The sequence below is a fragment of the Macrobrachium rosenbergii genome, chromosome 4 (assembly GCF_040412425.1).
Source record: "Macrobrachium rosenbergii isolate ZJJX-2024 chromosome 4, ASM4041242v1, whole genome shotgun sequence".
Classification (NCBI taxonomy): Eukaryota; Metazoa; Arthropoda; class Malacostraca; order Decapoda; family Palaemonidae; genus Macrobrachium; species Macrobrachium rosenbergii.
Window position 1 is genome coordinate 2673448 of NC_089744.1, and position 15357 is coordinate 2688804.

The 15357-nt window shown below is 35.6% G+C and overlaps 1 protein-coding gene and 2 long non-coding RNA genes across 7 annotated transcripts in view; 1 reads left to right on the plus strand and 2 right to left on the minus strand.

Moving 5' to 3' along the window:
• The window catches only part of LOC136829672 (uncharacterized), a 41034-nt gene extending 35509 nt beyond the window's left edge, over positions 1-5525 (minus strand). The window contains exon 1 of the long non-coding RNA XR_010850439.1: positions 5262-5525. This is a non-coding gene — a long non-coding RNA (uncharacterized lncRNA). The remainder of the gene's footprint in view (positions 1-5261) is intronic.
• Positions 289-15357, plus strand: part of LOC136829657 (uncharacterized) — a 39891-nt gene continuing 24822 nt past the window's right edge. The window contains exon 1 of one of the 2 annotated variants that reach the window (XR_010850431.1): positions 289-419. This is a non-coding gene — a long non-coding RNA (uncharacterized lncRNA). Of the gene's footprint in view, positions 420-5536; positions 5809-15357 lie in introns of those variants that run through there. The other variant, XR_010850429.1, reaches the window with a different exon arrangement.
• The window catches only part of LOC136829602 (arylsulfatase B-like), a 42962-nt gene continuing 39318 nt past the window's right edge, over positions 11714-15357 (minus strand). For all 4 annotated transcript variants that reach the window (XM_067088457.1, XM_067088461.1, XM_067088451.1 and 1 more), the window contains exon 11: positions 11714-14892. In XM_067088457.1, coding sequence (XP_066944558.1) covers positions 14566-14892 — 327 coding nt within the window. In that variant the 3' untranslated portion in view covers positions 11714-14565. The remainder of the gene's footprint in view (positions 14893-15357) is intronic.

A 15357-nucleotide genomic window follows, 5' to 3' on the forward strand; every position in this document is an offset into this window, starting at 1 on the left:
GACAGAGCCACTTCTCAATTTCATGGTACCTGTTACATAATCAGCAGTGAGCTTCCTTTCTGTGGTTCCATGCCATGGTAGGCGTGAAGTTCTTTAAGAATTGTTTTGTTTCAGTATTCAATTATTGCTCATGAACGTGATGTTTGCATTCGTGTATTTTTATGTATTTCCACGCTTCTGTAAAAATAACTTTTGTAGTACATATGTAACAAAAGAGGAATGGTTCTGTTTTGTAATGATGTGAACTTTACCCACGCGGGATGAATTCCCGCTCACTTTGTAAACAGCTAGCAAGAGTGTCAAGGTCTATAGATTAAAGTGAGACCTGCAGAGCACGCCTTCGTATCGTTCTCACCCCGAATAAACGAAGATGGGATAGCAAGACAGCTTCACTAATGAAGATATTTCCCCTTCGGCAGGTGAGAGTTAGGCTAGGCTAGCCCATGTCGGCCAACCTCACAGTACCATCCAAGAAACCTCATTGTAAGATACCGCGCTGACCTCTCCTTATCTTTATCCCTACCGGATTGGCAATAAAAGCCACCATGTCTAAATCACTGGCGTCAGTGCTTTATATCAATTATTAGTTTTCCATGTGCAACATTACCGAGAAACTTTCACGAGAGTAGGACGTGTCTGGGAAGTGCTCTGTGAAAACGCAAAGACTCTAGAAATTAAATCGAGTAGAGGAAAGATCAACCTATCATACGAACATTATCTCATAATTATCGAAGCACCACGTAAAGACGGAACACTCAAGAAAATACTGGAGGAGGATGAGTCAGTCCCAATGGAGAGAGGGTCGGCAACTTGCGGACGTTGCTCTGATGAAGTTGATGAGGAAGGAACTTGCTGTGAAGTGTGTGATACGTGGTTCCTCTACATATGTTCGGGTACTGAGGACAAATACACACCCATACTTCGGAGTGACAACATATATATCTGGAACAATTGCAAGAGGGCTGAACAAAGAACACACAAAAGATGAACTCGAAGAAATAAAAGCAAACACAGAGATATTAGCAAAGTTGATTGAGGATTCGGCTCAGAAAACTAGTGACTAATGATCAACAAAGATGAAATTCAGAACAAAATTGACAATGTAGCTAAAGATGTAAAGACCACGAAGAACATGGACAAAACTTATGCTGAATCACTAAAGACAAAAAAAAAAAGTGCTTCTGATCAAATCCACAAACTACGAGAGAACAGCAGCAAATGAAAAGAGACAAATTATGAGTAAAATAACGCGCCAGTTGAACAGGTTAAAACAACAAGAGATAGACACTTATTTGTAAGATTTCCAGGAAGGAAAAACTTAGAAAAGGCAAAAATGGAGGTTCAGAATATCAACAATATATCAGTAAATGAGAAGGGTAAACTTAAACCAAAAATAAAAGTAGTCTATGTCCCGGAGGATGAAGATGACATTGTCGATAACATTGTCAAGAAAAATCCATGGATAGGTAATCTCATTTCTGAAAATGACGACCTGAAAATTGTAATGGAAATGAAAGCCAAAGATGACAAATATAAGCACACTATATCATCAAATGCACACCACAAATACGAAAGGCTATCTAAGATAGAGGTGGCAAATTGTGTACACTGTATAGCCGTTGCCAAGTATACGACTATTACGTGCCCTATCAATGCTGTAAATGTCAGGAATTTGGTCATAGCGCAACAAACTGTAGAAAAATGACCAAGTTTGCCCTACATGTGGTGAAAATCACAAATCAAATGAATGTGCTAGCATCGCCTTAAAGTGTAAAAATTGTGTAAAGAAAGGCCATAGTGATACTAAACATAAAACATATGATGACAATAAGTGCATAGTATATAAAGGATATGTGTCAAAAGTAAAAAATAATACGGATCTTGGCTTTGACTAATAATCTTCTATGCAATTTTATAGACATACAGTCCGTAGGAAATAAAACTAACAGTTAGAAATCTTATAAATGATCAAAATCTAGATATATGCATGCTAACGAAGACTTGGCTAAGCAATAATGTAAGTGATTATTTTAAAATAAACGAAATGACGCCAGGATCTCACAACTTTTACAATGTACCGAGAGAAAAAAACGGTGGTGGAGTGGGGATCTTTGTCAAAAAAGTATACAAAGTATCTAAAATGAACCAAAATCTGTTCAGTACACTTGAATACATCAACACCAAAATTATACACATACAAATCATAACAGTCTATAAGCCACCAAGCACAAGAGATCGTTCCTAGACGAATTCAGTGACTTCCTCGACTTGTTAGCTGGTATAAAAAATATACTGATTTGTGGTGACTTCAACCTACATCTGGATGATAACGGTGACAAATATGTCAAAGAATTTATAGAGTTACTTGAAAGCCACGACCTCGTAAATGTTGTGAAGAAACTGACATCATTATTGAGCTATACCAATGACTTAGTGATACAACACAAAAACAACGAGACTGTGAGTGACATACAAGTTGATAATGAATGCATGATATCTCCAATACAAAAACTTTTAGTTATATTTAGTATAAAAATATCTGGAAAGGTTATATACTGACAAAAACTATCACTTACAGAAACAAAACCATCTTTAAAGCTGATGAATTTATTGTTGAGAGCATGAAGAAAATAAGAAACAAGCCAAGAGTGCAGGTGTAATTTGAGGAATACCTTGACAGGCGACCAAGTATGTGTAAGCTGTTTAACATTCAATAGCAAAAGTATATTGGCGTCAAGCTACAACGATAAATGTCCAGAAGTAACAAGGCAAATAATAGTTAAATAAAATGCCAAATGGTTTAACAGTGAATTAGGTGGAGCTAAGAAAAAGAAAAGAAAAATGGAAGATCTATGGAAAAGATAGAAAGAATCAAGTAGTGAAAATTGGTCACTGTATAAAACAGCTAGAAACCATTACAACGACTTGAGTATGAAAACCAAGAAAATATATTACAATAAAATGTTTAGTGTAGAGAAAAATCCCCAAAAATCCATGACAATTTAGCCGGAATATTGGGACTCAAGAAAGAAAAGTTCTACCTGACGTAACTAGTGACTACAAAAACCTGGCCGATAACTTTGCGAACTACTTTGAAGAAAAAATTGACAGAATCTGTCATAGTTTAGATAAGGAGATCCCTCCTGATCTCCCGCTGGTCGCAATGAGAAAATAGCAAATACAGCAAGTTTAAAAGAACTGAACATGAATGACTTTGGCAAAATGATGAGAAAAGTAAAAAACACCTATTATGAAACTGACCCGTTTCCCATAAGTGGTATAAAAGAGGCAAAAAATTTGATCAGCTGTGGGAGCTATATTTTGATATTGTCAACATGAGTCTAGCACAGGCATCTTTCCCAAATGGTGAAAAGCTTGCTTGTATACAGCCGGCCTATAAAGGAAAAGGTGATAAAGAAAATCTAAGCTTCTATAGACCAATATCGAACTTATAAAACTTATAGAAATGGAAGTTCACAAACAAACATGGAAAACTTGAAACAACTCAACGTTATACCTGATGATCCGTCAGCATACAGAAAAAACCACTCAACAGAGACTACATTGTGTGCAATTATAAATGATATGGTAGAAGTTATAGCAAATGGAAAATGTGGCATCTTGGTTATGCTTGACCTAATTAGGTGCAGTATTTGACACAGTTGACCACAATCTACTGCTTGAAGACCTGAGAGCAGTAGGCATCGAAGATGACGTACACAAATGGTACAAAAGCTACTTAGAAAATAGGAAGGTTACAGTGGTTATGTCAAATGTGAAATCAGAAAAGAAAAGCCTAACAAAAGGAGTGCCCCAAGGCAGCGTTCTGGGTCCACTGCTATTTAGCATCTACACAATTGAATTATCTAGAATTCTAAATAAGCACAAGGTTAAGTCTAAACTGTATGCTGATGATACCCAGTTCTATTTTTCTGTCGAAACGGTAGAAGACACCATTAGTAAAATTGATGCAATAATGAAAGTTGTCAAAAAATGGATGTTGGCGAAGAAATTTAAACTTAATGAAGACAAAACTGAGTGTGTGCTATTTGGATCTGACAGTGCCCTGTGAAAATATGAACACTTCAAAAGAATAACTATTGGTTCATCAACAGTAAGTATTGTGGCAACAGTGAGGAACTTAGGACTATTTATTGATAATTTGTCGATGAAGAACCATATATTGCATATTACAAAAACCTGTAACTATCATATTAGAAACATTGCATTTATTAGAAAATGCCTAAAGGAAGATATTCTGAAAACATCAATTTGCAACCAAATACTTTCGAGGCTTGACTACTGCAACGTTATATACTACGGTCTCCCTGACTACCTACTTAGGAAATTGCAAGGAGTACAAAATAGAGCCGCCAGGTTAATAAAAGGCCTACGTTCCCGTGACAGAATAACCCCAGCACTAATTGAGCTACATTGGCTCCCAGTAAAAGCTAGAATAGAATATAAAATACTACTTACAGTCTTTAAAGCACTAAAATATGATGAACCAACATATCTGAGAAACTCCTTAAGTTTCTTCAGACCCGAAATGAATACTGTAATCAGGCAAGCAAGTGAAGCAAATAGGCTATTTGAACCTAGAACAAATTGTAAGTCAGGCGAGAGAGCATTTGTACACTGCGCACCAAGACTATGCAACAAAATACCGCCTGAAGTGAAGTGCATACCAGAAGAAGGCAAATTTAAAAAGGAACTAAAGACTCTCCTATTTTGCAGGAGCTACGATACTGACGAGAAAACACTGAAAGACAATTATTATAAAATATAAGAAGCACCATATTTTGAAAACGTACAAGGGCCCGCGAGAGAGAGAATTATCCCTGTGGAGGGCTGTACATAAATATATATATATATATATATATATATATATATATATATATATATATATATATATATATATATATTCAATCCAAAACTCACTTGAGTGTTACAATCTAGAATTACTTTTTTCAACTATCACGCTTAATTTTTAAAAGGAAAAACTACGTTTCTTGAAGGCAGTCCATTTAAGAATAACATACCCAGCTCATGATTACACAAAACAATCTATTGCAGCAAAGACATAAAATTAGCCTATTCTGATAAAAGGCAAAAGAGACAAGTGGGATTTCCTCAACAAACGTACAGTAGGTCTATTCTAATTACTATTAGTTGCAAGTTGTAACACTGTTATGGTTGAGTTTAGGCCTATATAAGTTTCATCTTACACATCACAGAAACTATAAAATAATGGAACTTACCCTTTTTACCTGGTAGTTTTAATGTTCGAAGAGCTCCGTCCACCAGCTGTCTCATACTGGGAGGTTAAGCAGTTCATACTTTAGCATTCTTTTGAAAGCACTTTTGTCTCAAAGTGTAGACTGCACACTGGAGCTTCTTAAGTATTTATTGGGTCTTCCTTCTTGCACATGTAAACCCACTTCTTATCTTCCTCAATTTCCCGTTGATGCTTCCTTCAGTGACTGACTTCCCCCGCCTGACGTCATGCGCACCAAGGGACGTTTTTACGACTGAAGTGAACAGACGTGGTATTCTTTGGATGTTGGTTTTGACCATCAGTTTCCTGTTTAGATCTACGTTCTCGGCACGTTCAGTAACGAACGTCTCTGGCACGTTTTGGTATTAATTGTCCCGTCGTGTATTGTAGAGGTATATTAATCTGGGAGTATTTCATACCCAGCCTTGACCCCTTGAAGATGACTAAATGACGGACTCGTGCATCGAGGATTGAAAATGAGATAATATATCTGGGTGCCCCCGAAAATGGATTTCTCCTGTACTGATATGGTAAGATAAACCAAATCTCTTAATATTTTAGGTTAAAAATATAGGCAGTTAAAATTATAAATTACAGTCTTGATAAATCTACTGGAATGTTTTATCTTTGTTTAGCTGCGTCATGTTGAAACAGGGATGCGTGATTAAGTGTACCCCTTGGTATTGGGCTATTTTTTTTTAAATGAAGAAACATTCGGGAATGACAAACGGCTATGGGTGTTTTTTTCTAGAAGCGCATGCTGTTTACATTAGGCCTATCAGCAGCAAGTTCAATTCAAACTTTTGACGTGCATAATTGATGGCCCCATCCATACCATTTGGTGGAACTCGTGACGTCACTGCATAGGCTAGTTACCCATGCTCAGTGTGACTTCGAATGTTGGGAATCCCCATTTCCCGGTTGCTATGCAATGATGCATGGTCTTTCGGCTGTCATCACTCCTAATGCTATTGTGCGATGGTGATGTGTTGCTTCTACCCGAAGGGATTCCCAAAGTTTCCACTTCAGTCATTCCACAGGCTAACCTGATTGTGCCTGAAGCTGTGAAGCCATAAGCCTTATACAGTGTTTAAGAAGCGAGTTATTTTCTAGGGTTTGACAACCCCATTCTAAAACTGGTAAAATGGGACTTTTCTGGTAGTGTATGCTGTGATTCTGGCGAATTTGATATTGTTTTTCCCCATGATGTCCAACAAAAGGGAACTCTGAGAAATTCTTCCTTTATAGTCACATGTGGATATGTCAGGGCACTCTAGCATTCCCAGTGTCAGGTAGGACAAGATGCCCTAAATCAGGTTGATATAGGAATTTTGGGTAATGGATATCCCTGTTTATTCACTAATTTTCATTCTTTCCAGTTGTCTTTCTCCTCCCCCTCAAACCATTACTGTCAGACTAAGAAGCATTGAGAATATTCACAAGTTTCCGCAGTCTTCATGACCCTCCCACAAATCTGGACCTTATATAGCCTACCTGTGTACTCATAATCGGTTTGAAAAGAATGTATTTCAAACGAACATTTAATTTATTAAGGACCACCATATGCTTCTGTTAATCAATTCGTTATGTCAAGGTATAGTGTAAAATGCCTGTTCTAGGCTAAGCTACTACTCCCCAGCACATAGACTTAATGGTACTGTAAAAGAGTAATGGACTATTTCCCTTGTTGGCTTTCTGTACATCTCAGCATTAATTGGAGTGGAATACAAAATTTAGGCCAAAGGCTAAGCACTGGGACCTGTGAGGTCATTCAGCACTGAAAGGGAAATTTAGAGTAAAGAAAGTTTTATTTAAAGGTGTAACAGGAGAAAAACTTTGGGTAATTCTAAGCCGGCTGTCCGCGGTGAGCTAGACTATGGCAATTGATGTTTTTCTGTGGTATTTTACTTGCATTACAAGAATTTAAAGTAATATTTTGTCGGCCAGCTGTAACTAAGCTGTCATTGACCTTTGAAGACTACGTGACTTGAATTGCCTAACGCAGGGTAGGTCTAAGCCAGCATTCGCGGCAAGCCCCCACCCTCCATAGCTAATACAGCAAAATTGTAACCAGTAAACACCCTAAAAATACCAACACAACGTACCCTAGAGGTGTTTACTGGTTACAGTTTTGCTGTATTAGCTATGGAGGTGGGGGGCGGGCTTGCCGCTGAATGCCGGCTTAGACCTACCCTGCGTTAGGTAATTCAAGTCGTGTAGTCTTCAAAGGTCTATCACAGTTTAGTTACAACCGGGCGACAAAATATTACTTTAAATTCTTGTAAAGCAAGTAAAATAACATAGAAAAACGCCAATTGCCACAGTCTAGCTCACCGCGGACAGCAGGCTTATAATTACCAAACTTTGCATTTGCAATATGAAATAGTTAGGAGAGGGTACAGTAAAAGGAATGAAAGGGGTTGCAGCTAGGGCCCAAGGGGATGCCACAGATAACTCACAGCATTGATTTATAATGCAGCTTTATGACTTCAGTTCTGTTTCTCAATACTCAGTTATGATTCATTGCAGTAACTCAGACTCAACACCAAGAAAACAGGTGACAATAAACAAATACTTTTGACAAATTTTCATGTTTAATTACTGCAGACATGCGGTGAACTCAAGCACATAGTTTATCAGCTCAAGAAAATAACCCACAATATGCCAGAGTGGCAGTACCTTTGGAATGAATCTCATAAGCAGTGCTCTTGTTGAAAGTTGAAATGTTCCATTACTTACGAGCCTTCTCTGTACGAGTTGACGTCTCTTTTCCCAACAACACATGTTTTCTTGGAACCCTTGAGTCCCCTCTCCCACTGGAATGGTCTCACAGGGAAGTTGCTACAAGATTGAGAATGGCCTAGGTGTGAGATATAGGGCCTTGTTGGTGCTTTCCCAAATTAAAGTATCATTTGGCATTTTCACCTGTCACGTCTGTCCTTTCATTCACCTAATGTAATGAACACTCATGTATTAGATGATGGTGAAATTTTATATAAGTAACTTTAAATTACTTAGCTAAAAGTTTTTACTCAAACGGCAGCTTAAATTTTGAAATTCGTGGTAGCGATTCTTTTGTTTTGTCTAGATGACAAGACCCTGCCCACTTTCGGGGTAAGACAGAGGAACGACAAAGCCAATAGATCAGTTTGTTTCTGCCGCTTGTATCATCCACACACCGTGTTGACTAAACAGCTTGGTTTTGACCGTTGTTTCTTCCCATCTGGTGAAGTATTCTTTGTATGGTAGCCTTTCGGCATTGCTTTTTCCCCCTGATTTTGACTTTGTTACTGATTTTGACTTTTAGCTAGTTAGTATGTCAGACACTAGCTCTTCTAGTTTCCGGCTGCAATACCCGGGCAACGAAAATAACTTATGGCTCTCATACCCAGCGCACAAATTGCAGAGGGCAAGTTTGCACCATTAATTTGACATGCGACGAATTTAGGGATCGGGATGAACGTAAATGGAAGACCTTGACTTCTCATTCAAATAAATTAGAGAAAGATGGCAAGAGGAAGGCAGCCGCTAAAGTCGGCTAGAAATTAGCTGGCCAGACAACTCCTAAATATAATGATGTAGATATTCATGCTGTATCTCCTCCTGTTATTCCTGTTTCCCCAGTATTCAGTGCCAACATGAAAATATAATGGTAAAGAGGGGACAGAACAAAGGAAATACTACAGAAAAGGAAGAGAAAAATCCTACCTGGTAACCCTTGGCATTATTGCTTAGGCAGACTTACAATAGTTGTATTAAAAGATTGAGTTTTAGAGATGGAAGATAATCTCAAACAGGATTGGCTACTCTTCATCTGGACATAATAATTGCAACTTTGGCTGGTCTGTCAGTATCTTCACATCCCTTGATGCTCACATGGGCAGGGAAATTCAACATATACACCATTTTCACATAATGAGGAATGAAAATTGAATTTGTTGTGCAAAAGAATTTTTTGACACTAGGTTTGAAGGGCTTCAGATGTCACATGTCCATAGTGCTGAATTCACTTAACACAGTTCTGCTTTGAAAAGAAAATCATTGTTTGGCAAAGAGACTATTAGTTTTATTAGGTGATATGATATGATGGAGATTCAAAACTATCAGTACAAAATGTATAGTGTAAACCTTTACACCTTAAATACTTTGTTTTGTGATGTTTAGACGTTTAGTATATGCATAATTTTTGGTCAGTAGTATAGGTGGGTACAAGGTTAGACCTTAGGGGTTGTTCAAGGAAGAGGTGTTCTAGTTATGGAGGGATAAAAATTCATATATATATATATTGATTCATCAAGACAATTAGTTGGAAAATCACTGTCATGTATTGTTAATACAATTTGCATAGTTGCAAGCTGATGATGTAGACTTGTACAGACATTAAAATTTAACCACTTTTCCACTTGTAATTATGTGTTGGAGCTAATTGAAAAGAGCCAGTGTCAAATGCCTTTTGAATAAGCTGTAACATTTCCTTCAAAGCTTGTGTGGAAAAGGTCTAAATGGGATAATGAATCTGATCTTGACCTGTTGTTTTGAGACCAAATGGTGATGGAATTATTATTGCATATCGTAGTGTTAACTTTTTAAGAATTTCATATATATATAGGTGGTTGAGGAGCTAGGTCTGTTGTTATCAGCTCTGCCTGAGTCTTTTCTGGGCTTAACTATTATTATTATGGCATTGTCCATTCTTCTGGAAATAAGTTTTTTAGCCAGAAGTGATTTTGGAATTTGATTAAGTATTACTTTGCAAAGGGTACTAGGTGTTTTTCTCATTTCAAAATAGACTCCAGTTTATCCTGAGCTGAGCTACTATATGTGAAGAAAGAATACTGTAGTGAATATTTTGCAGTCCTTATTGTAATGTATGGAGGATTAAATTTATCCGTTTCTGTAGCAGTAGTGGCTGTTTTTTGCAATGTATTTTGCTTGAGTTCGCTGTACAGTTTCCTGCATCTTACTTATTGCTTGGTCGCCATCTTACCGTATGCTTGATTTGCATCATTCCTGTAATACGTTAGACACTAGGGCACTGCAGCATTGTTAATTAAGTTATACTGAATCAGGTTCATTGTGCTTTCTTGTAAGTACTGATACGAGGGAATTCATGTTGTGGGCAGTTCATATAATTTCCAGTCAGCTCTGTGCTGATTAAACTGTCAAATATGGTTTGCAATTGTATCAACACTGCAATGAATACTGATATAGAGACCTTCACTTATGCTCCAGTCAAACCAGCTTATAATACTAGATGTACAAATAGCTGTGTCAACCTCTGTCAAAGTTCCATGGGTTTTAGAAAATGTTTCTCTTGTCATTTAGACTGCAAAATCCATTCAATTTATGAGTTGCTCAATGAGGAGTCCATCTCTTTTATAATTTTTGTGTTTAGATTACATCTGTTCCTTCATTTTTCAGTCTTCTGGTAAAAAAATCTTTGTTTTTCATATGTATCGCTCTCAATTTTCTCTGAATGCATTGATCTTGTTGTCACTAATTTATTCGAATGGATATTTGTTTGGCACAAAAGGCGCAGCATGCACTAATGCAGTGCAACAAGATCCTTTGTGATCCAGTATTAAATTGTAGAAGTTAAAATCGTTTACTAACATTAGATCTTGAAAACTTTAAAGTACATCAGGACGGCTGCATATTATAATTTTATTTAGCCTCGTTTTAAATCTTAATACGTATTAAGTTATTTTCACATAAATATTAATTTATTTTCACGTAAATATAATTTAACTTTTGATATCTGATAGTCAGCGCAAGTTAAAATGCTTTTATCATAAGTTGTTTTCTTATGCATGTATGTTGCTGTTACTAAACTGTGATCATCATGATCAGATGATGTTGCTAGGAAATGTTTACCTATTAAGGGAATATGATTATTTACATATTGTGAACTTATCTCTATGGACTCATATTCATTAAGGAGATTCTGAATTTCTCCTTAGATGCATGGTAGTCTGTAGGCCACTTACATTTCTCTTGAGTTATATATTTGCTGAATGTATTATATTAAGGTAGTCACATTTTTGTGATGTATAACAGCTTTTAAGTTTTTATAATCAAACATATTTCTCATACGAGGATCCCAGACTTGCCTTTTGAAATCTTATAGATAAGCAACATAAGCTCATCCTGTTGCATAGATTAGATCTGACATAGTGAGAACAAAGGGATGGAAGGTGGGCATCTCAGGATAAGATTAAAAGGAATAAGGAAGTGCTGATTTTTGTTATTTTAATTTTTTTTTTTTTTTATCAACTGGAATTGGAGTGTCTCGTTGGTATGTGTAGTTGCACAAATGGCTAAAGAAAATTCATGGGTTGATGATAATTCAAACCAACGTACAGTCTAACTCTTCCGGTAATACCAATTTTCCCCCACTCTTTATCGTACAAAGGCTGGATGATTAGTAACAAGTGATTGTAATAAAGTACTTTATATCTTAATCATTAGTTTAACCATCAAATACAGTTTTGTACTCGTATATGCACTTTTAAATTAAGGTATATTTTCATATTTTGATGTTATAAAAAATAATTTTTTTATAAAATTTTAATACCCTCTCAGTAACAAAAAAATTACCATATATGAGAAGGTACTGAAGGTAAGACCTATTTATGAACTAAGATGCAAGAATTAACACCTGATTCTAGGATATATAGAAATCATTTAATATAATAAGTTACTTCGTTAAAAATATTTCTCTACTACAGTAAGACCATAATAACTTTGAATAGATGGAACTCAAAACTGCAAAGATATCTAAATGAATCATCAAAAATATCTTAAAAATTTGACAAATGCATTGAATACTGTCCTATATATGATTAAGTACACATAGGCTACATTTGCCAAGTCCCAACCATGAACAAACTTAACAAAACCAAAGTGGAAATAGAGTAAGTACATCAGACACCTTTGCCTAATACCATAAGCTCTAGGAAATGCAGTTCACTTGTAACCTAAATATAGCATTAGGTATTGTACACATAAAGTAACTATATATAGAGTGTCTACAGTACTTACTGTTAATCCATCTTTATCACACTTTACTGCTTTAGGGAACCAACATTACCCAAAGAAAACACTATACCTTTACACACCCATAGAACCCCAATCAAAAATATGTATACGGTATATCAAAATATGCACACTGAAAATCACATGTACTGTGGGTTTATGTGTTTTGAAAGTGTGAGCATACCGTATCTAGCTATGCACATAATGGCAGTTGCTCAGCACAGTAAATTTTCAAGTCCCAGTACAAGTGCCCTGACTTTGTACTTTATTTTTCTTCAATTAAAATAAAGCACATGTATACCATTAAAAGAGCCATCACCTCTATATCAAATGTAGTATTGTGACTTGCAGCAAGACATTAATACTATGAAAATAAAACTATAAATGCTTCATGTCATTTTAAAGAATGTAGAGTACTCTGTTTGCCCAAGCGATTAGCAAAACACTTGACCTAAAACCATAGTGAAAAAATTGAGGGAAAATATGCAATACAGTACTAATAACAAATGTGCAATAAAATGTAAGAAAGGCAATCACCTGTTGTTTGTTTTAAGCAGACATTCAGTAATAGTGCTCACTTCATTTGAGAATCATTCTAATGTCAGTGACCCCGGTAAAAACTTGTTGGCAACTTGAAATTTTTAGTTTTACATTCAAGTCTTTTTTTTTTTTTTTTCCAGTTTTAAGTTTTTTAACCACCTCTATGCATTACAGTGCTTTTTAAATGAGAGAGAGATGTGCTACAATTTTCACACACACAAAGAATTTTTTAATTATATTTTCACAAATTTAATGTGCACAATTCAAAATGTTTCTAAATTTTTCCAAAATATCCTGATTTGTGTTCCTTGATCATTTCCATTCCAAAATATTACAGATGCCAAGATAACAGTAAAGTCTTACTGTACTGAACATAAAAAAAAATACTTATGGCAGCAAATTAATTTACACAATATATACTAATGGTTTTTCAATAAACATACTATTCCTTGAGGAACTTAATTATTTTTTTGTATGTTTATTATTTTCTACAAAAGCACCCAAATATTTTTATTTTTTTGTGTTTATTATTTTCTACAAAAGCACCCAAATATTTTTATTTTTTTGTATGTTTATTATTTTCTACAAAAGCACCCAAATATTTCAAAACATTGGTGAATGATAAAAGTAATTTTGAAAGACATCCAAATCTGTTTGGCCCCTGACACCAGAAGTGCAGTTAAAGATTCTTTCAAGTTTCACCATACTAAGTTCAGATATACAAATGACCACTAAACTCCCCTTCAGAACTTGAAACATGCCTGTCAAGGGATATATATCCTGTACATATAATGTAGTTACTAAAGAAAAAAAAATGAAAAATGGAGAGAGAGAAAAACAGTGATAATGAATAAAAAGTTAGACTGACAATAATAATCTTGCTGCAATGGGCAGTGGACATTAGTGAAAGCTGGAATGACTAATATTGCCTTGCTGTGGCTGTTGCACCTTCAATGAACATCACCCTGTATAAGTAAAAGTAACCAAGGAGTGTACAGTTCCATCAATTTCTATGGTACTGAAAAAATATCTTTTTATTTGAAACTACAGAATGCTAAACAACATTAGTTAGTATAATTATGTGAAAAATGCTTTTGCCTCTATTCATCAGCACTGATGCTATTCCCTTTCTCTTACTGTTCACTAGACAATCCTGTCACACTCTGACTTTATCACCATTCACAGTGTACTAGTTCCAAATGACAAAAGTATTGCTTATCTGCAGAATTATTAAAGAGGAGGCTATACAGTATTATAATTTACCTATTTTTCTGTGAGATCTAACAGTGCTAATAATGTGACCAGTGCTACAAAGCAATGGCCGAGTGTTTAAGATGGCCCATCAACCTGAATATAAATTAAAAATACAATCAAAAACTACATTCCATGGAGTTAAGTACTCTATATTAAATTCTCAATGAAAGCAGAAATGATAATGGTTAAAGTTGAAAGGCAGTAGTAAATCCAGAACTTTACCAGGGAAACATAACTTTGGAGATTATCTTCAACTACAAAAACACATTAGGAACTTAATCCTGCCTGTGCTTATTTAATTAAATACGCAGGGGTTCACTATTGCAGTATCATATTTCTACATCCAAACAGCTACACAAATTTATCAAAACATTAATTATCTCAAACACATAATCTTCATCTGCTAAATCTTTCAGTATCAGTTATATCCTGTTGTTACCCTGAACTACAGTTAAACTTTAATCAGTACGTATATCACCATAAATGTCATATGAATATGCTACCTCTTCTACATTGACTGTAGGAGGGGTGGGATAGTCTTTCCAGTTAGTCCACGTATAACCCCAGTATTTGGGATTAGCAGCAGGATCAAAAGGTTTGTTTCCTGGTGGAATTGCAGTAGCATTATATTGTGCCAGTAATATTTTTGCAATGCTCACAACATCAGGATGAAGGGCTGCAATATTATTGTATTCACATGGATCACTTGGAATGTGGAAGAGACAGGGAGATTCTTTGGAATTGCATGATTTTGTTACGTTCAGGGGAACTGGATCACAATGAACCTGCAAAAGCAAAATTGATATCTCATTAAAATGTACAATAACCTATGAAATATTCATTACCCGGGACATTACTAATATTTCATCAGTTTGTCTAGATCAAAATACTCGACATAAAAATTTAATGTTGTAGATGTTACAAAATATAAGAGAAGTAGTGCTCCATTTTCCACTGACAGCACATCATTCATATGTTCTCTTTTCAGACTCAAATATACTTTGGCAAATAATTTTTTGCAATAAAAATCTTGAAGTAATTTTTGCCAGACAATTTAAAGTCGAGTGGCAGTCATATCTAAACCCCTAATATTTTTCATCATCCCAAGCCTCTCCAAACCTCTTCATGTTCATATTCATTTTTTGCCCCACGGTCATACAAAGATCCTCAGCTGACATTCATTATCTTTTATTTTAACTTTATTTCTATCACTGATACATTTTTTAATTTTCACTATTTACCTTGCTATT